Raw genomic sequence first — 27,101 nt, 5'->3', positions numbered from 1 at the left:
CCATTTGGACTTAAGCGCGGGTACCTTAGCTTTTGGGGGCGGGCCGGTGGTTAGGATGTCTACGCCGGGTGGGCTGTTCAGTGAAGGGGGCTGTCATTCTGCACCTCCTGTGAGGGTGGGGGGAGGAGTGGGAAGTGATTCGGCCCCTGCTCCTGTCCACCAGCTGTCCCCAGTGGCCCCCACCTTCGTGCCGAGTGAGAACACTGACACGCTGCCGCCCACGTCACCTGCCCTGCCTCCACCTTCACAGGCTACAGGGGGTCCTGACTCCGCACTGGCAGCAGCAGCGGAGGAGATTGTCAGGAGAAACAGTGAAGGACTCGAGGTGGAGCAACGTGGACAGCTGAGGCATCTCCTGACAGAGTTTAAAGACTGTTTCGCGTGGGGGGAGCATGACGTCGGCCTAACTCACCTGGTGCAGCATGACATCGAGACGGGCAGAGCTCGACCAGTCAAGATCAGACCTCGACGCATCCCACTGGCGAGGCAAGAGGCTGCTGACAAGGCTGTGGAGGAGATGGAGACGGCGGGTTTCATTGAGCCGTCTAATAGCCCGTGGTCGGCTCCTGTGGTCATGGTTCCTAAAAAGAGAGGCAAGCTGCGTTTCTGTGTGGACTATAGAGGGCTAAATGCTGTCACTGAGAAGGACTCTTATCCCCTTCCCCGTATCGATGAGAGCCTTGACTCGGTGAGGGGATCCTCCTGGTTCTCTTCCCTGGATCTACGTAGCGGATATTGGCAGGTGCCCCTCGCCCCAGAGGCCCGGGCTAAGACAGTGTTCTCCAGCCACCGGGGCCTGTGGCAGTTTAGAGTGCTGTGTTTTGGGCTGTGAAACGCTCCTGTCACGTTCGAGCATCTGATGGACCGGGTGTTGTCGGATGTCCCCAACCGGCAGTGCCTGGTCTATTTGGACGACATCTTGGCTCACGGCATATCCTTCTCCGAGGCTCTGAAGGCACTGAGGGCAGTGCTGGAGAGGATGGTGGGGGCGGGTCTGAAGCTGCATCCTGAGAAGTGTCACTCTATGCGACGGGAGGTGATGTTCCTGGGCCATCGTGTAGGGGGGAGGGGCATCAGCAACTTTTGGCCGATAAGGTGGAGGCTGTAAATAGCTGGCCTATTCCGACGTCAAAACAGCAGGTAAAGAGCTTTCTGGGGCTGGCGTCCTACTACGGCAGGTTTGTGAGGGGGTTTTCCACCATCGCTGCTCCTCTCACAGGCCTGTTGGGAAAAGACAGAGTTTTGTTGGACTGCAGAATGCCAACAAGCCTTCAAGTCCTTGAAAAGTTCCCTGGGCGAAGCGCCCATCCTCGTCTCACCTGACCCGTCATTGCCCTTCATACTGGACACAGACGCTAGTAACGTGGGTATGGGGGCAGTTTTGGCACAGCCCAGCTCGGAGGGAGAAAGGGTGGTGGCATGCTTCAGCTGGACCTTCAGCAAGGAGGAACGGCGTTATTGTGTGACACGCCGAGAGATACTGGCTGTCATGGCAGCAGTGAGACACTTTAAATATTACCTGTGTGGTGTCCCCTTTCTCATCCGCACTGACCACGCTGCTTTACAGTGTCTGCTGTCCTTCAAGGAACCAGAGGGACAGATAGTACGCTGGATGGAGAAGCTGCAGTCCTTCAACTTCAGGGTGGAGCAACGAGCAGGGGCTTGCCATGCCAACGCAGACACCATGTCCCGCCGACCCTGTGCAGACGAAGGTTGCGGCTACTGTGAAAAAAGTGGCCAGAGACAGAGAGCTGTGCGAGGATGGAGGAGCAGTGGCAAAAGTGAAGCAGCTGGTGCTCCCTGTGTGCAGTGAGTCTAGTCTGGTCGACGTCAGTGAGTGGAGGGAAAAGCAGGCGGACGACAGGGAACTGGACCCGGTGTTGGAGTGGGTACGTGCGGGGCAAAGTCCAAGCTGGGAGGAGGTGTCCCATCTTTCTCCAGGCACAAAAGGACTCTGGGCGGGGTTTCAGCGGGGTTTCCAACTCCAGCAGTTCCCAGTAGGGGCTCTTCTAGAGAGGGTGGGGGTAGATGTAATGGGCCCCTTCCCTGTGTCCGAGGGGGGAAATAGGGGGTGGGGTGGAGAAGACCCGCACTACGCCTCTCCACCCTCAGGAGCTTTAGGCCGAATCCCAATACTCTGTCTTACCCCTACCCCTTACTCCTTGCCCTTAGTTTACCCCTAGCCCTTTTGTCTCGAAACTGAGGGGTAAGGGCTAAATAGCACTATGAAATGAGACGCCACTTTGTTACAGTTACGTATATTGATGTCTCCAAAGCAAGTAGTGTTATGTACTGATATCAAACTAAATTTGTTTGAAATTCGCTGCTAATGGAGTTTAATTAAAACTGTAGACATGCATGGAGTCCATTCAAGGCTAATCAGAGAAATGCGGGATTGTTGTGCAAATCAGCAATGTAACGTTAGCGCAGCAAACTAGCGATAAAAAAAAATAAATCAATTAAGAACATGGTTGCAAATACATATGTACAGGACTGTGTAGAGCACAAAACAAGACTGTCATAATTTTCTAATCAATTATTTAAGCCGAAAATATTACATTTATGGGACTCTCTGGACGATCTGTCTGCCATTGTTGCAGGTAGCGCAGTATTCACATACCCCTAGGTTTCAAGTAAGCTCCCGACCTTACTTGGTTTTAAGGGGTTGTGGCAGACGGCAGGGAGAGGTGAGGGGAGTGGTGATTGAGGGCAGGTATCTGGCCGCCCGTTGGATCCACCCCCGAGCCATATAGGGACTTCCTGCTTCAACAAGACCTGCCGTCTGCCACAGGGTGTATACCCCTTCGTCTTAACCATACCACTAGCTCAAAAAGAGTATTGGGACACCACTTACCCTCACGGGAATGTGCAAAACTAAGGGCTAGGGGTAAGGGGTAGGGGTAAGACAGAGTATTGGGATTCGGCCTTAGTCTGTGCTTAAGATACAGTTTCCCACAGTGGGAAGCAATATGTTTCCTTCACCTAATCTAATGCCTACCATAATGGATGATGCATTATTTTGAGTTGTTGGACGTGCCCTGTTTCACGTCATGTTCAGGCCAAAACCACTGAGATAGGACCCAGTCATATATCTCACCTCTCTCCAAAACCCAATTAGAACCATAAAACAGATTGTTTCTTATCTCTGTTGGTTTCATTCCATCTGTCTCGCGGATGTGTAACAAAAGGTAAGTATATCACTCAGACCCCTCACACAACACACCCCCAGATAGATGACTGGTTAATCTCCTCTCTGTTGCCAGTATGTCTGCTTTGGGTACGAGTCTTTGTTGTCTTTATTTTGTCTTTATTTAGCACATTCAACCCCAGTCTCTCGTGTTCTTCTGATTAACAGAGGTTCCTTTCCTGTGGGTTGTCTTTGAATGTAGCAGAGTCCTGTAGTCCAACAAGGCCTGTCATATTTAAAGATACTACTACTACTACCACTTTACACATTGTGAGTCTGGACCTATTTGTGAGTTCAAATTAATATTTGCTGTCTTTAAGAATATCAACTGATACCAACAGTGATAAGCTATTGTCTAGCTCAGAAGCAGGTACAATTTGTGTCTGCCTTCTCTTACTCTGTACTGGTTAATTGACCCTGATCAAAGATTTCTAGCTAGAATGCATTTAAAAAGTAAGAACTACATTTTCAGCAATATGTTTTGTCTCCTGCATGTGAAGTCTCTTATCCATGTACCCTTGACATCTGGTACAATACAATGAATTGATTGTGACCTATGAACCGGTGGCATCTGTTTCAGAGATTAATATGTTTGGATTTATCTTGAGAATTATTTTAATTCTTTGTCTGTTTGGAAAAGGCTCCCAAAGACAATCGTTTTAATATTTAGTGTACATTTGGTACTGTAAAGGTTTTAAAATATAATTAGTTTTATATATTTGAAATGTTGGAATGAATAATGTGCAGTACTACATGTGCTGGAGGGACATAAAAATTTATATTTATTAACATTTTCACAAAAGGACCTTTTAGGACCATTGAGAGCAGTTGATAGCTTTGAATGCAGTCTTCATGAGCAGCAGCTGATGCTTTTATGCCCTCATTAGACAGCTGCAGAGTAAGGACATGCTAGAGGGAAGAGGAGGCCATTACCGTGTCATTTCCCTGTCAGGAAGGAAGTTCTCAAACTGGCAGGTTTAGGATTACAAGCTGAGAAGAAAAAGATGGACCAGCCGTTCTCTTCATATGTTGCTCAAAATAAACTCACAATGCTCTGAGAAGTAGGATAACCCCTTAGATTGACACTTCCCCATTTTTGGAGCTGACATCTCTTCTTAATTTTTACTCTGCAAGACAGTGTAATTACCAAGTGATTGTACGAGTAAGAACACAGCTGAGCACTACTGATGTAGTTTGAATGGATCTCTGAGAAAAGACCATTCCCATCTACAGCAAGCCTACCAACCTCTCCATGGCTGACTTATTAAGCTTTTTCCAGACAATGTTCACATGTTGCTTTCAATTTGCTAGAATTTGACTTTAGGAATGGTTGTGTGTGAGTAAAAGTAACATTTTTCATGAGTAAAAAAAAGTGGTTTGTAATGGTCCATGAAGGGTCTCTTCAATTGTCCGTAATGCAATTTCCATCACCTCCATGATCTAAATGTGTAATTGATTTACTTCAACAAGGCCTTGGCTCTTTGCCACAGTGTAAAGAGTTTAAAAAGTGTAAGCCACCAACTCATGCTATGTAGGGCTACTGATATCACCTAACTAGCCTGATTCCAGGGACATCACCAACAAATCATACAGCATACAATACAAACACCTAAAGCTACTATAAATACAGACAAATCAAAGGAAACGTACATGTCATGAACACAGATCAAACGATTGGGAGGTGTGGAAGAAATTGGGATTTCCTGTGTGCTTACATTAATCACTAATCATTAGAACTAGTCATTGGATACTAGTTAGTACATTTATCATGTAAGCTTGCTATTAATAACAGTATATTGTGTCTGTGTCAGGTTAATAGATGTTCGGGGTCAGGAGAAAGTACTGGCTAAACGGTCCTTGTCATGACTGCAAGGAGAGCTCCAACTATGAACTCACTAGTCTGAGAGTTGTTATGTGTTGGGAGCAGTGAATCTTTTTCTCTGAGACTGTTGTAACGTCATTCCTGCCTGACTGTCACAATCTATGTTTACATTCTTGTGCCCTATAAAAGATGGTCCTCCGGCTTTCGGAGCGGAGAGAGACCTGGTTGAGACCTAAGCTTGGTGTTGTGTTGTCATTTATGGTCAGAAGACTGGTTTTCTCTCCCAATCTGCAGATTGATAAATACGTATTAAAATCCAGAACTTAACTGAACTTAGTCACTCCGTTTATGAAGAGACGGACAAAACAATTTCTTCTTCAGAGGTAAGGCATGCGCACAAGGCCGGCCAGCTTATTCTAAAGAGGATTGCATCAGGTGACGCGGCTGCCTTTATTGACTTTTGAGGCTCTGCCCACCAGGATTCAGAGAGGCAGGTAGAGGAGGTTAGGGTGGGATTTTCCACACTATCACTTGGGGATAAAGGTTCAAGTCAGGTCTAACACATTAGTACGACTGGATAGTGATAAAGAGCACCTATATATTTCTCCATTACGTTATGATAAATTCTTTCTCCATTACGTTATGATACATTCTATAACCAAAGTTATAGAATCCAAAAGTGCTGAGATGGGTGTCTTGCACGCACCTTGCATGAATCTGTACTAAACTGATTGATCTAAACTGTACTGGAAAAAACTTTTGTATTCTGAATTAAGTAAAACACTGAACTGATAATATAAAGGTTTGGTGTGGAGGCAGAAAGTGTGAGGGGTAAAAGAAAATTTATTTAATTTAATACAACACATCATGAATGTGGTCTTTCAGAAAATCGTTATCATAAAAAGTGTTTTATTTAATGTGAATGCCAGACAAAATGAGAGTTGATGGATGAAAGACGGGCAGACTTCTGTCACATTGCTGATAATGCAGGCTGCTTGTGCACTGCACAGGGCCTCTCCATTATTTGCATAACTTTATTTAAATGGGTTTGGAACTGATAGGGTTGACAATCCTTTTCGACCAGCACAGTTGTCATGGAGAGGAGAAGCATCTCAGTCAGCAGGCTTTGAACCTCTGTGTAAATTTACCATTTACCTAACTTCAGATTAAAAAACCCTGATTCACTTAGAATGTTGCTCTTCCCGTCTGTTTACTTGCAGGGAAAACAACTAAATTCATCAACTACAAGTTTAGTCAGTGTGAATTGCACTAGCAGGAAAAACTGTGTTGGTTTACCTTCCTAATTGTGCTGTGTTAAGCAGTTATATTGTTATGAGTAAAACATGCTCCTGAATTTGAGCATGTTTTACTCATAACAATATAACTGCTTGTAATGTTGCTATATATTGGAAAATTATATATTTTGTAGTTTTACACAGCACAATTAGGAAGGTAAACCAACACAGTTTTTTTTTTTTGTCTGTCCTGTGTTCAGATTTATTTAGTTTTATTCAGCTTTTAAATGGAAATATGTCACAGGGTATTAGTTTGGTGGATGATCTTGAAAATAAATCTCATAAAAGTACACCAACAATTTTGCCCAAATGTAATAGTGTTTTCTCCTGTAAGTCTGCTACCTATGTATAAAGGTTTCATATATATGTGTACTGTTGGCCAAGCTTAACCTAAGAATAGCTGCAATTCCAAAATAGTTACGTATACATTTTCAGTGTTTTAATAGACTGCACAAGAACAAAATGAGTAGTCAAGTAAATTATATCTCTTAAACTGCATAGCGTCATGAAACATTCAGCAGTGCCCTGGCCAGCATGTAGGGTTATATGTCTCCAGTGACTGGGCTTTTTAGATCTGGTGTCGGCTCAAATTAATTATCACCTCTCCCTCTTGTCACGTACCAAACTCACACTTAATATCCAGCCACTGACTAAATCTGGCCCTTCTCGGGACATGAGGTCTTGAGAGAATATGATTATAAGTCTATTATAAAACATCAGTTTTACCACTTATATATGGGAGGCCTCTCATGGTCGGGCACCATGCTGCACTATTATGATCCCCACCTCTCCCCAGATGATTGTCGTATCCCACCCACTTGGTGGATAATTCCATCAATCTCACAAAGCTTAACAGGAAGTTCCTCTATGAATCCCTCAGATGGTTCAGGAGACTTTGAATTATAAGTATGTTGCTCTACAGTTGTCTGCTCGAGAGAAGCTGGGGTTTAATTAAAGGGATTATTGGCCTGTTGAAATGTGAATTTGGGAATACATCCAAGTTGTAGAAATAAAATTACCCCCCCCCCCCCCAACACACACACACACATATATACACACACACTAATCATTTTATCCACATCAATACCATGCCTTGCTGACGTTTCATTAGTGTCACCATCAAAATATTAAATATATATATTTAATGCCACTGCAATTAAAGCATTTCAAAAGAAATGATTCAGGCTTGTAAAAATGTCTCAAGACATAATGATATGGGTTTTAATAGCTGAGTTTAGCTTCATTTGTGTGGGTGCTCTTTAATGTAATTACTGTTGAAAGGTCACCTGTATAGAATCTTGTCAGGAGTTGAGGTAGATGTAAATACAACTGCTTATTACTTGCCATTTTACCATAGTGTAGCAGTTAAACTAGTCTCACAACATATTGAAGGTTTCCCACAAGCATGATAGTTCTCAATGCTTGATTTCCTGGTTGCAGTCCATGTTGGATTTTTGAGTAAGTAGTCCAACTTGTCTACCTGGTTTTGTGGACTTCACATTATTAGGGTAAGCATGGTGATGTGTCAATGTAATTCCCATTGTATGAAGCTGTCTATTGTTGAAGATATGATCCTCAATACACAGGGTTGTCAGCCAAAGTAAACAAGCATGTACATGCTTTATCATCGTGATTGGACCAATGGCAAAACATTTCAACTGGACTGAGAGTACACCGCACATATTGTATATATACAACTACACAACTCAAAGGCGTTTCTGATTTGGGCTTGACATCTGAGGGCCCAGTAAACAGCAGCAGCATGTGGAGCTGGAATGAGGGAACAGCAGGCCCTCCATTGCCCTGGAGCTGGGTTGCATCTGAAAATAAGCACTGAATCCTATAGAATCCTGCTTTATTTACCCTGCAGAAAAAATCAGAAAAACATTGCTTTGTATCTGCATTGCTCTATGTTTGAACCCCTCTTTCTATAGCTGTGCAGCTAATAGTAATTAAAAGAACACGTTGGCTTCTATCAATACCGGTGTAAAAATAGAGACGTCTCAGCTTGCAATGGTTTAAACACTGTTTTAAAGCCACAATCATGGCGCAATGTGACCCTCCTGACATTTTAAGTACTTACTAATTGAAATTTCAAATGCCATTTGACTGTCTGTTAAACTCATACAGTATTTATGTGCCTTGAAGAACTGCACTTAAATCTGAGAGAAGAAAACGGATTTTCACATGAAACTGCACTGTGGGCACACTTTAGAATTGTGTGTATTTAAAGAGCACCAAAAAGTCCTTAAACTTTCATCCATTTTTATTTTGTTGATTTTGACTTTGATCAATTTCATTTTGATTAAAGGTAGTGACTGTGTTATATTTAAATTCCACTACATTTTGGACACCTCTACATTTGAGTGTTTTACAGGTATTTGGTGGATTGACTGTAGTTGGCAGGTCTTTGTGTGATCATTGTGTTGTTTGTGCATTTATGAGAGAGTTGTTGCTTTTAGTCTTGCTTGTAGGTCTTTTCTTTTGGAGTCTTTTATTGGGGTGTCAAATGAGAAACACAGCATTTTTACATTGTAGTCATTTAGGAGACGCTTTTATCCAGAGCAGTACAGTAAGTACATGGACATTCCCCCGAGGCAAGTATAGGGTGAAGTGCCTTGCCTAAGGACACAACATCATTTGACACGGACGGGCACTCGAACCGGCAACCTTCTGATTACTAGCCCGATTCCCTAACCGCTCAGCCACCTTACTCCACAGCAGTGGACATGGGAATGAGCAAATACACAGTTTATTGTGTATATAAGGTTCATAAGGTGAGTTCAACAATGGAAAAGAACCCACTGATGAAGATTACAATCGTGAATGATTGAAGAATACTCATTATTGTTTAAAACATATCTGGCAATGGGTCAACAAGAAATAAGTGTACTGTAGTTACAGTATGTCCAAGTCTTCAATAAACACACACAAAAAAGGTTACAACTACATTAGAAGGGTTACGGTTGGGTACACTACACTCTTCAAACCTGTAGTAAACATGAAAGACAGAAATGCTCAAAGTACACAACCAAAAAAATATAAAAGACTTTTGATCCATCCAATGACCTTTGATGCTCACTCTACATAAAGATTCACAAAGCTTATTGAACATTCTGAGTTTTGATATCTGCACTTCTTGGGTTTTAGATTACAAGTCTGACCATCCATCTCTCTCTTCCTTACGGGTGACAAAAGAGTAAAACAAAATCCTTGTTTCAGTGAAACGCCCTAGCCCATCTCACGATCTTTACAAAACAAATGTTTTAAATGCCGTAGAACTACTCTGACCTTCTACACATACAGAACAGGACTACGTCAGTGGTTAGGAATGCAGTACAATGAAGACATCAAAACAATGTTTTTGAAAGCCCGGGTAGTCATTCTGTCACTTCACAAGAAGTGAAACAGAGGCAGAAACAGAACATAGCTGGTGCAGTAATAGACTTCGGCCAGTGTAGGTACTGAGAGTTTACTGGTTAAGAGAGAGGATGAATAATCTTGGGAAGATTGAGAAGTGTGGGTAGTCAGAAGTGGAAGAAGTGCTGCTGTGGTTTCCGACTGTAACATTTGAACAGAGTTGGTTCTGGCTCTATGAGCACTGGCATATTGAAAGATCTTTTCTCCCTCCAGGTGAAATTCCAGCTCTGCTGTGGAGTGCTTGATTATGTAGTGCCTGAGGCCATATTGGCCCAGCACCTGTCTGCAAGAGACAGCTCTGTGCATGAGCTGAGGAGGAGGAGAGGTGTCATAACCTGCACATGGACATAAAAATGAGTCCCTAGCAGAGACCGACTTCAGTCCAAGAGCATACCGTCTCTTACTGAATGCTTACCACCAACAACTGTCATGCACAAACAGTGTATAGTTCAACTGACTACAGCCACTCCTCTGTTTGTTGTTATATATATTATATAAAATACTCATTGCTGTGTAATCGCTGGCAAGAGAGTGACGCTTTGATGAAATATGTATCGATTTTCTGTCCCTGTTGTTTTTCCATTTGTGTTTACAATAGTAATATAGTAAAACTCATTCTGATTCTAGTAATTTGAAATACTGCTGGCTAGAGCATTGAAATGTCCTTCTACACCATAGAGGACATTAGTATAATGTGTCATGCATGAGTCGTCTTTGTGCTTGTCAGTGTTTCTGGTTTATGTACTTTTTTTCAATGGCCCACACTTTGATTCATTTAAGAACTAAGACCCATAACTGATAGCTATCTTTACCCTATGTTCGTGGTTGCAATACCATAGCAGGGCTGCTGATGGAAGTATCCTGAGAACCATGTGAACATTAAGGACCCACAGACCTTTACTGTAGGTCCAACATTATTCACTGAGGCAGACTTGAAAGGAGGTTTGTACTGTATCCAGTTGGAGGTTGGAACATGTTGTCAGAGCAGCCCCCCTTCTTATCCCTCTCTCCTAACACCATGGTAACCAAACACACAGTAACCAAACACACAGATGGCATGCACATGCCAAACACCTGGACTTCTGCAGATTTAGCTGCCCTCCTCTAGAAGTAAAAAGTCCGTAATAGTTAGCTCTGCTTAAAATTATCAACAGTTTTACAGTATAATCAGATTCTCAGCACAATTAGTTTCCATCTGATATGATGAGATATGATATAACTACAAGTTACTATTTACAGTGCAGAATTAAAGGCCACTGTGGTTCTCTTATCCTAAAAAGAGGTGCTATGTGGGGCAGTAGAGTAGGGGCTGGCCCAGACTTGATTTGCCACACCTTATCACACGTGAAGTTCCCTGACATGGGCCTCCTCTTCAGTATGCCCTTTGTGGCGACATTGCATGGCCATTTAAGAGCTCAGCTGGCAAGCAGTCAGAGGTTATGCAGTCTGGGTCGGATCCCTTGCTGGAAGACAATCCTGGGATCTCAGACAACATCCTTTTCAACATCAATGACAAATCATTATGGGGTGTGTGTTTAGAATTTTCTGGAAAAAAATGAATTTAATCAATTTTGGAATACAGCTGTAACATAACATTCTGGATGCACTGTATAGAAGTAATTATATTTATATTATATTTACGAAGGTCCTGTTTAAATATTGGATAAAATACTAAAACCATCAAGAAAACAATCCATTAGACAATGGACAAATTAAACATGTAGTTATGTAGTTATACATATCCTACTCTTGATTCTTCCATTATCTCCAAGGAGACAAGATTAGTGAGGGCAATTTTCATAGTGCAAGACATATTCAGGCTTGTGCACATTTCTAATGTAAGATATTTAACGATCAAATGGATGTCCCATAATCCTCTTTTCATCTGTCACAGGATACTAGCATCCATCCGAAATCTTCAGCCTTGCTCTAATGCCACAGCAGTTGCCATGGAGACGGCTTTATGAGGGATGGGCCATGCCATAGTATGCAGGGACTTTCCATTACTCTTGTGAACTGTCAGTCCTGCTGACTAAATTGGTAATTGGACGTTATAGTTTAGTGCAATACTGAAGATATTAGGCATTTTAACCTTGAAAGTGCTTGGTTTTGTGGAAGAAATTGGGATTTCCTGTGTGCTTACATTATTCACTAATCAATAGAACTAGTCATTGGATACTAGTTAGTACGTTCTCATGTAAGCTTGCTATTAATAAGAGTATATTGTGTCTATGTGTCAGGGTCAATAGATGTTCGGGGTCAGGAGAAAGTACTGGCTAAACGTTCCTTGTCATGACTACAAGGAGAGCTCCAACTATGAACTCACTAGTCTGAGAGTTGTCATGTGTTGGGAGCAGTGAATCTTTTTCTCTGAGACTGTTGTAACGTCATCACTGCCTGACTGTCACAATCTATGTTTACATTCTTGTGCCCTATAAAAGATGGTCCTCCGGCTTTCAGAGCTGAGAGAGACATGATTGAGACCTAAGCCTGGTGTCGTGTTGTCATTTTATCAGTGTTTTCATCAGTTTGTATGGCTTTGTATGTCATCATGATGTGAACAATAACAAGAGGAGCATATCTGAAATGTACAGACATTCATATGTAGACAGTCAAACTGATGTTTGTTCTCATTAGTGTTGGTTCTGTCAGAGATTACATATTTTGAACCATGATACACAACATCCTGACCTGATCATGCTGTGGCCTACTTTGTATTGCATTTGTTTTCCCCCTTGGAATTTATACGTTGACTAACAGGTTAAGTTAACACTACCATATAGTGTTACACATTCTTGAGTGAGTGATTTACGCAGTAGGCTTCACCTATAGAGTCATAATACTATAGTCATCATATTACACACTATTCAAAATTATTTTGAGGACTTTACTGTTCTTAAGCAGTAGACATCGTGATTGGGAGCCACAGTCTGTTAGAGGTGACTGCGTTGCCACCAGTATTATGGGACAGCATTATTTTGTATGATTTAAAACTACTCAAACTACTTCTTAGAAACGTAACATGAAATCCAAAATTGACCTGGAGTTAGGAAAAAACTGCCATGCTACTTTGCATGGTCCTGCTAGCACTACATTAAATCCCCTGTCCCCTGTGAGATGATTAGCTTTTCATTGTGTATAGCTTAGGATTCATTAGCATTCAAATGAAATATATTATATACATGGTAACTGATACACAGTATACTGAACTTGGATCCATATTACCACGATCATTAAAGTAAACTTCAATTTCACAGCTCTCCCCAGACACCTCTTTCTCTTCTTACAGTGAGTCAGATATACAGGTCCCAGGGGGACATTGTTCGAGGCCCATAGCTGCAACATAAAGGCTAGGATGTCAGTCATAGAATCAATCAACCTACAGCACTCAGGTGTTTTGATGAGTGACCACAACTGTACAACTCTACTGTAAGTTTACAGTTAGTTAGTTTAATTAACTACACAGATGATTTAATACTGAATATTAACTTTTTTCTCCTATTTCAGAATGTTTTTTCAGGCCAACAGGAAAGCTGAGCTGTACTTTTGGGAGGAACCACCCTATTCCACATCCTATAAATAACAGCAATTTCAAAGACCAGCACAATTCTACTCAGAAGTGTTCCATTCATACATTCCTGGCACCAGACAGGTCCATCCCCACCCACTCAAGCTGACTCATGCCTCAACAAGACTACACATGAAAGAGTGTGTTGCATGCTCCTTAAACACACACATTCCATTCATTCAATAATCAGATACTTTTGTTCTTCTCCATTTTACTTAATTTATATATTTGTATTTATTATTATTGATAACTCCTCAATAGATTCTATAATATTAATCGTTACACTAGGAAGGCAATTCTGGTGCAGCATAAAAACATAAGAGAATCATACTTTACATACAGTACATCCACAAAAAACTCTATACAACAAGTAGCAAACATCAAGTTAGCAAAGTGTAATAACCCTGTCTATCAAATTGAATAGATAAAAAAGACAGGTTTGCTAAATATATGTAATTAAATATGGAGAAAGATAACCTGTCAATGCCATATGCCATATGCCATTTTATAGTAACTCAACAGACGACACTACAAATAGTATGCTGATTGTGGTCACATAATCAGAAACAGAACTGCAAAGATTGCACCGTTTTTTTCCTGAGTATTGAATGAAGTAAATGATAATGTCATTCTAATTCAGGCACAAGCATGCAGTGAAGCAGTAGAGTTGGACTTTACTGTTTGAGAATGACAAACAGCCTATTCCGCATTGCACTACCATTTATATTCAGTTTGATGCCCCTGAATTTTTAATAGTGGGCAATATTGAAGTTTGAAGACACAGTTTGTTGAATTTCAGATTACACTGTTTGTGGTAATAACAAGAAATCATGTAGTCTGGGTTCACTGCTAATAATGGACAGGGCCATATACTCTCCCGTTAACTAATTCCACCAACAGATGTTTTTCAACCAACAGATGCCGACTGCTCACGGTTAAGAACAGGGCCTACATTAAATTATATGTTAGAAACTACAGCTAAGAGGTGTAAACGTGTCCAGACTGATTTACTCATAAATTCAGATTGTGAATTTGACAATAGAAGAAAAAGGTGAAGTCCTAACGACCTCCACATAATCTGACCCTTGGATTGGGGAAGTGGATTTAAAATCTTGGGATCAGGATTTATACGATTTCATTTTAATTTAAATCAGTATAAATGTACATTATTTGAAAATATTATTATTTGGCCAAAATGAATTGGGTGTAGCCTACTAACCAAAAACACGAAACAAACTGGAATTACAGACAGATCATCTTTGTCTCTCTATCCCAGAGTTTACTAAGTGTGTGTAGTGTACCCTATAATTACTCTGATACGAACGGAACTTGAGTAGAAATTGGTGCATGCTACACAGCGCCACCGTAGTCTGTCTCGTGGATGGACGAGGCGCGCAGTCATACTGTAGCTCCAGAAGTGCGGGGAGTGCTAAGTAAATCCAGAGCAGTCATGTCAAGATTGTAGTCGAATTCAGGACCTGACCATTGTGACGCTTACCAGTCTATTCCGTAAAGATGCAACCTGAGCGAAAATTCGACGCTTTTCATTCACTTGTACCTGGGGGATCATCGCCAAGGAGTTTTTATGTCCCTGCTTTTCTTTCTGTTACACGACGAGGCAATGTTTAGATTTTGCTGAAGGGCAGCCCCTTGGAATCTGGCTGTATATTTACAGTCATAGTTTGTCAGATGCGTGGAATGTACAAGACAAAATAGAGACTGTAGGGCAGACTCTGAATGTAGCTAGCTTTAAGGACGACAGCGGTGTCTTCAATGTTTATCTTCGGGCGAGCCGGTTACCCTCTGTCTTTCGTTTCTCGCAGAGCTACAAAGTAGCCGCTCAAAAAACGATGCAGGAGAAAAAACAGAGGGGGTTGGAGAGGAACAGTGGAGACATTCAACGTAAAAAGTCATCATGCTTCTCAAACATCAAGATATTCCTGATCTCGGAATGTGCCCTGATGCTTGCACAGGGCACCGTTGGAGCATACCTGGTGAGTCGATAAATCTGCGCGTTCGAGAGGCATGTGCCCAAAGACACATGTTGTGTACTTGTATTGCCCTTTATTTAGCTGAAATGGACAAATTACTTTTGGGTTTAAAAGTAGTTATATGCCGGATAAGATACAGCAGTCTTAAGTATCTGTCATGAAACGTGCAACAGCTATGACATAACAAGATAAATGTACAGTAACCGGCTTATGTGACTTGCCTTGCTTTGACACAAGGAAGACAGGCTACTAGGCTAGGTCCTAAATAGTGTTTGGAGTGACAATTTACAATGCAGCTTTAGTTTCGTTTCTCCTAATTATAGTTCACCGGTGATAGAATTGTCCTATTTAGGTTTACTTACATACCTACTTCATTCATTTGATAAATATATATCAGTTCTTGGAAGTGGAAAATGGCTTCATTGACCATATACTTATTTATTCAAGCACTTTACAGCTCTGCAGCAAGAAAATCAAATGTAAACTGACACGGCCATATTTGGAGTGGAACATGTTATCTATTCTGTGCTACTTGGAGAAGCAGTTACCTCCCAACCATGGGAACAGAACGATTGAGGCACACTGGTTTCATACGTCAGAATTTCCTTGCAGGACTTATTATTAGGACGCTAATTGAGAACAGAAGTGAAAAATAATCCATCACTTCCTGCTATTAACCATTGAACCTAACTGGCCTAACTAACAAAACTGCCAGTGGGGATTTTTTTCTTTCTTACTTTAGTCTCTCTTATTTTGTATGATTGACTGATTTATCTTTTTACTGATCCGTTCAGTCCTGGTCAGAGTTTCCTCTGCATGTGGTTAGTTGCTAGCAAATGGTCACACACACCTTTCCTTGGAACCAAGTTAAATTTAAGTAGCTTCAGAGTGAATGTCGTCCTGTAGGCCTACTCACATTTCAGTGTGACGTGAGGTGTTTCTGAGCTATGTGCATGTGGTAAAAGGAAATTAAGACCGTCAAGATTCCTATCAATCAAGTTGAGCACAGTGCACTGCTCACTGTTTTTATAAAACAAATAGGTGTGTCTTGAAACAATATATTGTTTGTTATGCAAAGTCCCAATAACGTCCCCTCCTATGTGGGTATGGTGAACAAACTTTTTTTGAAGGTTAACAAACAAATGATAGATCTTTGAGGAGGTAAATGACTTGCATATTCAAATAAACATGTCACATTGCCTGAATTATTTGCATGGCCGGGAAAATGAGGCACCTGCACCAGGATCCAGCTGATGACTTGCTTGTGACATTGCTCAAGGTTCTCTTGGAGGAGCTATTGTTGCTGCTGTGATAGGATGAGGGGACTTAAAATGTGCACTGGTAGCCAAGGCTTCAAACTCAAGGATCACAGCTCATGCTTATTGCTACAGTATGTGAGCTGCTTAGGATGCACTCAACTTGGCAGATTACTGTCCTGATTTAGGCCAAGTTTTGTTGCATGTTAAACTGTCAACACAAACCTGCATGGACAAATGGTGAGATATCCTAACAGTAACCATGCTCCTAGCAATTAGTTGCGAGGAATTGCACAGAACTATCTTTGTCAACCTGTTTGGGGGAATACAATGATATGGAACTGGGTTGTTACTTTCAGTTCACAGAAATTCCATAGCACTTTGCCGTTGGTGCTGTTCTATTTATTTATTTATTTTTAAATGTAAAAAGATTCTATACTTATTTCCTATGTTCAATCTTACACATCTTAGTTGATTTGATTTTTTAATTCATGCTTGTTGATGCCAATACCCACTGTTCCTCACAAACAGCTACAGTAGTTTAATTTTAAATGTTTATTTGGTTGTTCCCAGTTTATTTGTTGATAGAGTTTACAGAATGTAACAAGTAACAGTACTGTAACATAGCAGGACAATAAAGATGAAAAACTGGCAGCCAGTGTCAGTTGAAAAGGACAGCAAAGGGGAACCTGAGCTATACTTAAACCGGAATTCACTCTGCTCGAACTGGTCTTATCTTTTTGTTTGAGAAAAGGGATGCAGATGTATGTTGATAGTAACAGTCACTCTCAACAGGTGAGGTCATGTTGAGGCTAAACCTTGTTAATGAAAACAGACACATTTTCTTTGTTAAAGCATACTTTTCAGACAGTTTAGTGCTGTCAATATACAGTAAACCCTAGCTTTAGTCGAGCTAGTTCAAAGTACCTGCTCATGCTAGTGTAAAATGTGTGCAGTCTCTTCATATAACATAATCCAGACAGAGCTCTATTATTTCCAATTTATTTACAAAATTAATTGGAAATAATAGAGCTCTGTCTGAGCTCTGAATTCTGTCTGTGAAAGTCAAACTTATTGGTGAAGTAATCAGATGTGAAAATTCTCAGCTACAGCACCTGAGAATCTCAGCCATGTAGACAACTTCTACACAGGGTGATGTGAAGATATATTTTCACAAAGTGTACTGGTGTGTAATGAAAGCTCCAGCTTTGCCATCAACAGGTTGCATTGGCATGGTGTTGCTCTTAGGAAGGCAGCAGATGCCAGCGTTTTGAGCCTAGGTTTATGCAAGTCTAGGACTGTTGTGGTTTGGAAGCTACATTGCATTACTCATACGCTATGGTAGCTCAGATGTGACTAAAAGACCAGGATGCACACATGTAGACACACACATTCCATCTGGTTGTTACCACAGACTGTATGTTAGTTTGTACCTACAGTTAGGAAAAACTCTTATGAAATATAGAATTAACTTCATAACCCTAAAGATTGGCAAACAAATTAACTATCCACAAGTAACTATCGCCTTGATAGTGAAGAACCTTTGATACAGGACAGACAACGATTACTTGCAAGGGTCCCTCTTTTAGGAGAAAATAACTTGCTTTCATTTTCAAATATATTTCTGTCAATGGAACTGGCTATGCCCTTTAAAGGTAATATTTGAGACGGATCCGGGAATAGTTTGATAGTTGGTTGTTTTTGGCAGGTGAGCATGTCGGCAGTTTGTTCTCAGACATTTGTATTTATGAAATCCATGAGTCCATCATGGACAGTAGAAATTTTGTTTTTTTAATTATTATTTGGAGATTTTTCCATTTTACTACCCTGAATTTAGTGTCAACCTTTTAGTTTTGTAAAAAGTTTTTTACTAATTTATCCACTTCAAAAACGTAAATGTCCTCCGAGAGGTAATTTGGGGTACAGCACAGAACATATAGACAACAGACACTACTGGTTAGTAGAGTAAAAAAGAATGTGGGTTAGGATTGTGTCTGCATGCTTGCTGAGCTTCATTGACAAAAAACTTACTGTATGTAGCATTAGTTAATCAACACTTAGGCCTATGTGTGATTTACTGCCACTCACAAACACAACCTTACTCTTTCAGAGAACTACTGTAACATATTGTATAAAGTGTCATTGTAATCCAGATATACACTACCGTTCAAAAGTTTGGGGTCACCCAGACAATTTCGTGTTTTCCATGAAAACTCACACTTTTATTTATCAAATAACTTTCAAAATGAATAGAAAATATAGTCAAGACATTTACAAGGTTAATTATTATTATTAGAAATAATTATTTTTATTTGAAATATAAATTTTGTTCTTCAAACTTTGCTTTCGTCAAATAATTCTCCATTTGCAGCAATTACAACATTGCAGACCTTTGGCATTCTAATTCTAATACTTCTAATCATCCATTAGTCTTTTAAGGCAATTAGCAAACACAATGTACCATTCGAAAACAGACAGTAATAGTTGCTGGAAATGGGCCTCTATACACCTATGTAGATATTTCATTAAAAACCAGACGTTTCCACCTAGAATAGTAATTTACCACATTAACAATGTATAGTGTATTTCTGATTAATTTAACGTTATCTTCATTGAAAAAAACAGTGCTTTTCTTTGAAAAATAAGGACATTTTAAAGTGACCCCAAACTTTTGAACGGTAGTGTATATTCTGAAATACTTACGCAGAAATGTTCATAGGTTAGGCTAGTTATTAAACCTTTGCATGTCTAGGGCTAGGCTACATTTTCGTTGTTAAATTAACAGCTGGGCCATGTTGTGTTTGCTGTCACTGTTTTTAGTAGCCTACCTATTGTCAGACTGCCCGTACAAATGTTTATAGTCTGCACAGGTTTGATAAGAGGAAAACATGTATAGGTGGCTGTACCTGTAGTATTTCAGAGGGATCATCAATTTGGTAGCTAAAAGTCGGGAGTAGTAAGTATTGATGCACCGGCCAGCAATTTGTATCGGCAGATTATTTACAGAAAATGTAATAATCTGTATCTGACGACTACTTTAAAATGGCAAGTAATCAGAATCAGAATGGTATTTATTCGCCATGAAAGTTTGCACAGACAAGGAATTTGCTTTGGCAGGAAGGTGCATACAATAAACATATAGGGACCTAAAATGTAAATATGTGGACTATCTATACTAAGGGTACATAAACTAGCAGTACTAAGTGGAATTAGAATTAGAATAAAATAAAATATAAGTTGCCGTAATTTACAATATAATTTACAATATTATGTTCGAGGATTGTGGTGTCTGAAGGCATCACAAATGCTTTTATAAATAAAAGCCAAAAGTTTTTTTTCTAGTCACGTGTCTATGACAGATAATATATTGCTATGCTGCTATATCGTATTCAAGGTGAGAACTTTCACTATCTAACAATAAAAATGCTAGCTGTGTGAACATATTTCATAATTTTGGATCAGGACAACTGAATTTCCACTGGTAAATTACAGTAATGTGAAAACTTTGGTATCGGAATTGGCCTTTTATGTTACGTGTATGAACATCGGCTATAGGGATTTGTGTATTGCATCCCTAGTGACCAGTCCATGACAAATTGTCTACTAATTCATACACGTAAATGTAATTGAATAGATAGGAATGGAAAGATTCAACTTTTGTGTATTTTACTTACAACCAAAGAAAAATGGTTTGATAAATCCTCAGCTACCCAGCCTCAGTCCTAAGAAAGTAATATGATCAATTCTCGTCTTTCACTTGCATTAGAAGTGAGTGAGAGAGGGAAAGAGAGTGTGAAGGTAGAATGCACTTTCAATAATGCCATGGGAGTAAATGTTTCAGTGCCAAGCTAATCAAAAACAGAGGACTGAAGTCGTTGAATAGAGTTGAATATGATTTCTTTCTGAAACCACATCTGCAAGGGGTTTGCAAGTCAGTTTATTCAAAGGAAAGGGATTACTTAAAAGAGCATAACCTTAATAACATTGTCTTTTCATAGGCATAATCCATTTCTTTCTGATGTTTAAATCCCACATTCAGCCTATCCTTCCATCATATGTTGCTTTGAAAACAAAATAGAATTGTTTTTTTGTCTATGGGTCATGTACAAGTAAATAGAGACTCCTGGATGTCCATAAAGTTAGTGTGATATTTCAATGAAATGTTATTTCTGATATGTTGTGCTTTTACAGGTGAGTGTCCTGACCACCTTGGAGCGACGTTTCAACCTCCAGAGTGCTGACGTGGGTGTGATCGCTAGCAGCTTCGAGATTGGCAACCTGGCTCTCATCCTATTTGTCAGTTACTTTGGGGCCAAAGCCCACCGGCCGAGGCTCATTGGTTGTGGGGGTATCGTCATGGCGCTAGGAGCCCTTCTCTCTGCCCTGCCGGAGTTTTTAACCACCCAGTACGAATACAACCCAGATGAGACGTGGATGGTTGAATTTGGACGTGACGTGTGCACTAACAGGACTGAGAGAGATGAGGAGGAGACCTGTTCCAACAAGGCCAACACCAACATGATGTACCTGCTGCTGATTGGAGCTCAGGTCCTCCTAGGGATAGGAGCCACCCCGGTCCAGCCCCTTGGTGTGGCCTACATCGATGATCATGTGAAGAGGAAAGACTCCTCCCTCTATATAGGTAAGTCAATTTGCATTCACGTACTATGGGCACCATGACAGTACACGTTTTGTTCCTGTGCAACCTTGCACTTGTTGCTTTAGCAAAAAAGAATAAAACAAAAATCTAGAGCACATTAACCTCACCGGGTTACTGGCGAGTCAACAAGAGCTCGAATAACAAGACTGTAATGAAGTGCACCAAGAAAAAAGGCAGATTGTTATCACTCTGGCATTTACAAATCAATTTGTACCAGCACATGAGATTCTTAAGACAAACACATTTGGGTCATCCCTTTAGTTGAACATAATGTTTTCACTGCCAATGGCAGGTGCTGTGTGTACATAGCCTCAGAGTCCTGAGTAGTCTGAATGTGTGCTCTGTGTTCGGCTCAATCTTCCTTTGTCCCCAATCCTAGGCCAGACCATGTGACTACCAGGTTTAACAGAGCCACAAGTTTTTTTTTTTTATTCATGTCCATGACACTAGGGGCCTCATTTACTAAAAGGATTGCGCCCATTTCAGGCGTAAAATAGCGGTTAAAGACATAAAACCGTATTTACAAAGGCAGCGCAATTGAGTAAATACGCAGATTACCGCTGCTGGGAGGGTTTAAGAGAAACCGGGCGTGTGGCGCAAAGAGATGGGAGGAGAGGTGTATTTCTTCCTTGTAACATGTTAATGTTAGCTGTAATTTCGTGAACCAATATTTATATCTCCTGTTCGATGAACCTTCTTTTTTTTTCTCGAATCACCCATGGTGGCAGTAACATGCAGGCGATTTCTCCCGTCTTTTAACGGCGTGCTAATTAACACTAAAGGGCGGAGTAAGGCGTTGATTGCCCGACGAGGATCTGGTTTGATAAATACCACGCAAAATGCGTAAATACACCGTGCACTATTTGCGGTTGGGCAAAGGCGCAGATTAAGCTGCGGTCGCAATGTTAGTAAATGAGGCCCTAGGTCTGGTGATGGCATGAATTGAAAGAGGGATGAAAATCAACTGAGCTTGCTGTCTCCTCCTTTGGCTACACAAGTCTGCTGATGCAGCTTTTCAATGTTTACCACTCAATTCAAAGCAGTACCAGAGCAGCCCTTTGATACCACATGATTGGTGGATGATATACCCTGTGGTGTGCCTGGCTCTGCTGTTTCTTTGCCAGTGCTCTGTTTCCTTTCAGACTTTTGGAAATTCCATGGGTTTTGTTGTGGCTTCAGAGGTGTTTGTAACTGAGATACGACCACACTGTAGAGTCATAACTGGGTCTGTTTGTTCTAAGAAACCCATCATCATCACCTTGGCGTCTAGCAGCGAGACCTGCTGCAGCACATCAAAAGCAGGCTAGAGGCTGGTGCCTTGTGGACAATCCCACCCAGACAGTCGGTTCACAGTGACATTACACAAAGAGATGAAACATAAATCATGCACATCTCATAATAACTGATTTGCTTTGAAGATCAACAGTTGTCAAGGTGACAACGCAATGTCTGGAGGATAATTGGAAAGGCTGCTGCAACCTTCTATCTTTCAACTTTTTTTAAAATGTTGACTGTAATGCCGATTGGTAATTACTCAAATCAGAAAACGGTGCTTATCACAACAGGCCTGGGTTGATAGACACCTGGTCATTGCTGATTGCCCATGCAAACTCATCAGGCTTTGATGGAAAAGATTAGATGAACAGTATCTTTGTTACTCTGCCTCTTCTCTGAAAATACATATGGTTAATATGGTCAAGCATAACCCATGCCCCTACAGATGACAGGCTGACATCATATTATGTTACTTTAAACTGGACAGATGTGCTGTTCAATCCTTTGGACAAAGTCTACAACGTGCCGCTATTGTAGATTTCAGAGGTCAAATTTGCCTAATTGTCCTTCCATGTGTGTACAATTCCCTAAATCTTTTATTTTCATAGTCCTTTCTACCTTTTCTGAAAGCAACAGGACCAACAAACAAGCTCTGTGAAGGCTTTGACGTTTGGAACCACTGCTGTGCCTTGTTAACATTGTACAGTAGGAAGTGTGCTCCCGTAGATTAACGTTTTGCATTCACAGAGGGAGATTTGGTGCTGTTCTCCGTTGATAAGCTGCAAAGAAAGTTGGAGGAAAACAAGCGGTGAGCGCTGGAGAACAATGTTGTATTGAGTTGAGACCATGTGCTCAGCTGATCATTCTAATCCTCATGCTGCATGCATGTCATGTGATTGTAGCAGCATGAATGGGGGAGATTGTCTGAATCTCTCTAAGATGTCTTTTCACATACTGATAATGTATTCAGTGATTATTCAGTCATATACATTGTATACAGCCAGGCACCCATTGTTACGGTACCGAGATCAAGTTGTTTGGCCAGGCTCCTTCCTCTCTAAATATTCCTGTTGCTTTCTTTTTAGACTCTGGTGATTGGCACAAGCCATGACACTGCCTCTTTGACCAAGTAGCTGGTGATAGCCAGACAAGAATAGCAGGCATGATAAAGTAGATGCCTTTTACATAATCTGTAACCTAAATAGGTATCGAAAATACCCTTCTTGATGTGCCGTCTGCTAGATAAATCAACATTCATTGGTTAATGTGTCTACAATGTAGACACAAAAACACTAGATGTTATATGAAATGTGAAAGCACACACTTTTTTTATTAGTTTAGTGAAGATAGTACCCTACATACTATAGACCTGGGAGAGGTTCATGTTGATGTATAAGGGATGATGTGTCCTAAAGACCTTGAAACGGGGAGGTTGATTGCAGGTGGTCTAATTGATTCTGTGTGTCTAAATGTTTCAAATGGACTCTGTCAGCATAATTATTAACATTTATCCTAATGATCTACCATCAAGTCTAATAACTACATAGGTCTATTAATTCCTGCTAAACATGGCAAAGTTGACCTCCGTGGGTAGAATTTAAAGTTAGAAACAGCCTGGAGGAGGCTGATCCATGTGAGGAATAAAGTCATAAAAATATATAAAAAGGGTATACTGGTAGTTGATATGGTTATTCTGCCCTTCTAGGGGAGCTGGTCATGGGATGTAGAAGCAGGGCCTAGTTTTGTTGACAATGGTGATAGTTTGTTGGGGGTTTTGGTAATGATGATGATCTTAGGGCATCCTGCCCCCAGCAATGCATTATTGTTATAATTAGACATTCTGCTAAAGTGCCAGGTGATGAGAGAGAGAGAGAGAGATAATGAGAGAGAGATAATGAGAGAGAGAGAGAGAGAGAGAGAGAGAGAGAGAGAGAGAGAGAGAGAGAGAGAGAGAGAGAGAGAGAGAGAGAGAGAGAGAACAGTGTGGTCTGTAGGAAAGGCAGAGCCATAATTACAGAGAGAGACAGGAATGCCAACCAGCCAGCCATGAGGTGGGTCTGACTGGTACGACTGCATATGCATTCCACAGAGCTCTGTGAAAAACAACTCCTACTGAGTCACTGTGCTGGGCAGCAGGGCTGGGCTGTCTCGCCCTCTTCATTGTGTACTCTACCAGGCCCAGCTCACTGCTGTTTATACAAGCAGGAAAACCTCAGACATTTCTACATTACACGTTCAATGAAGTATGGGGCCTGCAGTTTCCTACTTATTGTTTAAAGACTGCTTTAGTTGTGTTCGTAGCCCCCCCTTCGCTTTCGTTTTAAGAATCAATTGTAAGTCTCCTTTTGTGTGCCTCCAAATGCAACATAGAGACTAGAAATGACTTCCCTCGCCACAGGGGGCTTCCATTGTCATGTCTGGTCCATAGTGGTGCTGTGGATAGACTGTTTTAAGAGATCTTCTTGTTTTCCATGTCTGGACGTAGGTACGGATTTGTGCCAAAGGAAACAAATATGATTGGAGGGCGTGCGTCAACAGGACTTCTCTTCTCAGTACCCCATGACCTTTCCCTTCTCAGTGCTAAATATGGCTCTTCCCACAGGACCTTTGGTTGCAAAAATATACTGTACAGCACATGCATGTGCAGGGTGGAGCTTGGCTGTGACTCTCTACACAACAGAAACCCAAGCAATAGGCCTTGTCCAGTTTTGTAGGTTTTCTAGTGCCTGAGAATTACGCTGTACACTTGACTGAATGGATCACATTATTCATTTTAGTCAATGTCGATGCCAATTAAAATTGATTACGTAAAATACATTTTCAATATATTATTATGGATCCTGTATTTTCAGTATATAGTCACAGATAAGTAAATAATCATTGGAAAAGTGTTATCACTGGTTTGCATCAGAGTCCATGTTTTAAATATGGTTAAAAAGATTTGGTGTGATATCTTTTCATGCAGTATTTCTTGCCCATTATATTTATGTTAAATAAGTATGCTGTGAGACGATTTCCTCTAATTCTAATGTATGGGGTGAGGGTGACAAACGGACACTGTCACATTCAGCTTTGAAGTAAACAGTTTTGTGTGTGAACACCAACAGTCTGTGGCCCAAGCGGAGGAGGAGCCCTGAAGAATGCTGTGTCTGTTCCAGCCACGAAGCAGCCCTGTCCTTCCCTGGCTAACACAATGTCCACACACACACACACACATATTCCCCGGACTCCGTTGGGCTAGAAAGTGAGGTCAAACTAGAAGTGACAGTCTGGCTGTAGGACAACACAGAAGTTTTTTCCTCCACTGTGGCCACATACAAGACAAGGATCCACTCCTGGGGCACAGAAGCCACAGAGTCTAGTCCTATTCATACCTGACACATCAGACCCACAGCACTTGCACTACTGTGAGCATCTGACACAACACCACTTTATTGTGATGTAGACCAAAGCCTGCATGTTATTTTCAGGACATTTCCTTTCTTCCCTAGCATAATTGTGTATACTGTATATACACTACCGTTCAAAAGTTTGGGGTCACTTAAAAATGTCCTTATTTTTGAAAGAAAAGCACTGTTTTTTTCAATGAAGATAACGTTAAATTAATCAGAAATACACTATACATTGTTAATGTGGTAAATGACTATTCTAGGTGGAAACGTCTGGTTTTTAATGAAATATCTACATAGGTGTATAGAGGCCCATTTCCAGCAACTATTAATGTATGTGTTCGAATGGTACATTGTGTTTGCTAATTGCCTTAGAAGACTAATGGATGATTAGAAGGATTAGAATTATAATGCCAAAGGTCTGCAATGTTGTAATTGCTGCAAATGGAGCATTATTTGACGAAAGCAAAGTTTGAACAACATTTATATTTCAAATAAAAATAATTCTTTCTAATAATAATAATTAACCTTGTAAATGTCTTGACTATATATTCTATTCATTTTGAAAGTTATTTGATAAATAAAAGTGTGAGTTTTCATGGAAAACACGAAATTGTCTGGGTGACCCCAAACTTTTGAACGGTAGTGTATATATAAATTGGGTAGAAAATTATACAGTATACATAACAGTGGGTTTACATTATGAATATACAGTACACCACAACAGAAAGCTACCCAATTTAACTTCAACCCACGTTTACGTGCTTTGCCACGGATGTCACTTGTTTTAGACCAATGTTAGAAAGCTGGAGTGGTCGTCGTAGTGACAAAGACCTCAAAGGGATCCTCGAGGGACTTGTCAACATCGCTGCTCAAATGTTCTGACTCCATGTGGCTGCAGTAGGGCGTGTTTATATAAGCTACTTAAACTCAGCGCTTGTAATGTCATCTTGAGGGATTAGATTCTAAATGGGTTTTTCCATCTCTGCCACTAAGCTGCATGCTGAGTGTGTGCCTAGCAACAACAGTTTGTTTTATTTCAAGACAATAAGAAATTTTTGATGTATCAGCAAGCTGCAGCTCTCTATTCTTCCCCCCAGTGTGGGAACCTGGCTGTCTCCAGCAGCATGGCAGAGCTGCCCTGTCATCACCAGCATGGCTGCATGGTTCCCCAGATGGTTTACCCTTTCCAGGCTCTGGGATTAGAGCAGTTGTCGAGCCGCAGTGGAAGTGTAGCC

General features: G+C 40.9%; 1 protein-coding gene across 2 annotated transcripts in view; it reads left to right on the top strand.

The window, feature by feature from the left end:
• Positions 1 to 14,435: 14,435 nt before the first annotated feature.
• slco3a1a (solute carrier organic anion transporter family member 3A1a) overlaps positions 14,436 to 27,101 on the top strand; it is a 34,688-nt gene continuing 22,022 nt past the window's right edge. The window contains exons 1-2 of one of the 2 annotated variants that reach the window (XM_067235201.1): positions 14,436 to 15,286; positions 20,731 to 21,181. In XM_067235201.1, coding sequence (XP_067091302.1) covers positions 15,143 to 15,286; positions 20,731 to 21,181 — 595 coding nt within the window. In that variant the 5' untranslated portion in view covers positions 14,436 to 15,142. The remainder of the gene's footprint in view (positions 15,287 to 20,730; positions 21,182 to 27,101) is intronic. The other variant, XM_067235202.1, reaches the window with a different exon arrangement.

Source organism: Osmerus mordax, chromosome 4 (genome assembly GCF_038355195.1).
Source record: "Osmerus mordax isolate fOsmMor3 chromosome 4, fOsmMor3.pri, whole genome shotgun sequence".
Lineage (NCBI taxonomy): Eukaryota > Metazoa > Chordata > Actinopteri > Osmeriformes > Osmeridae > Osmerus > Osmerus mordax.
Note: the sequence above shows the minus strand (reverse complement) of the source record. Positions and strands in the feature narration are given on the sequence as shown.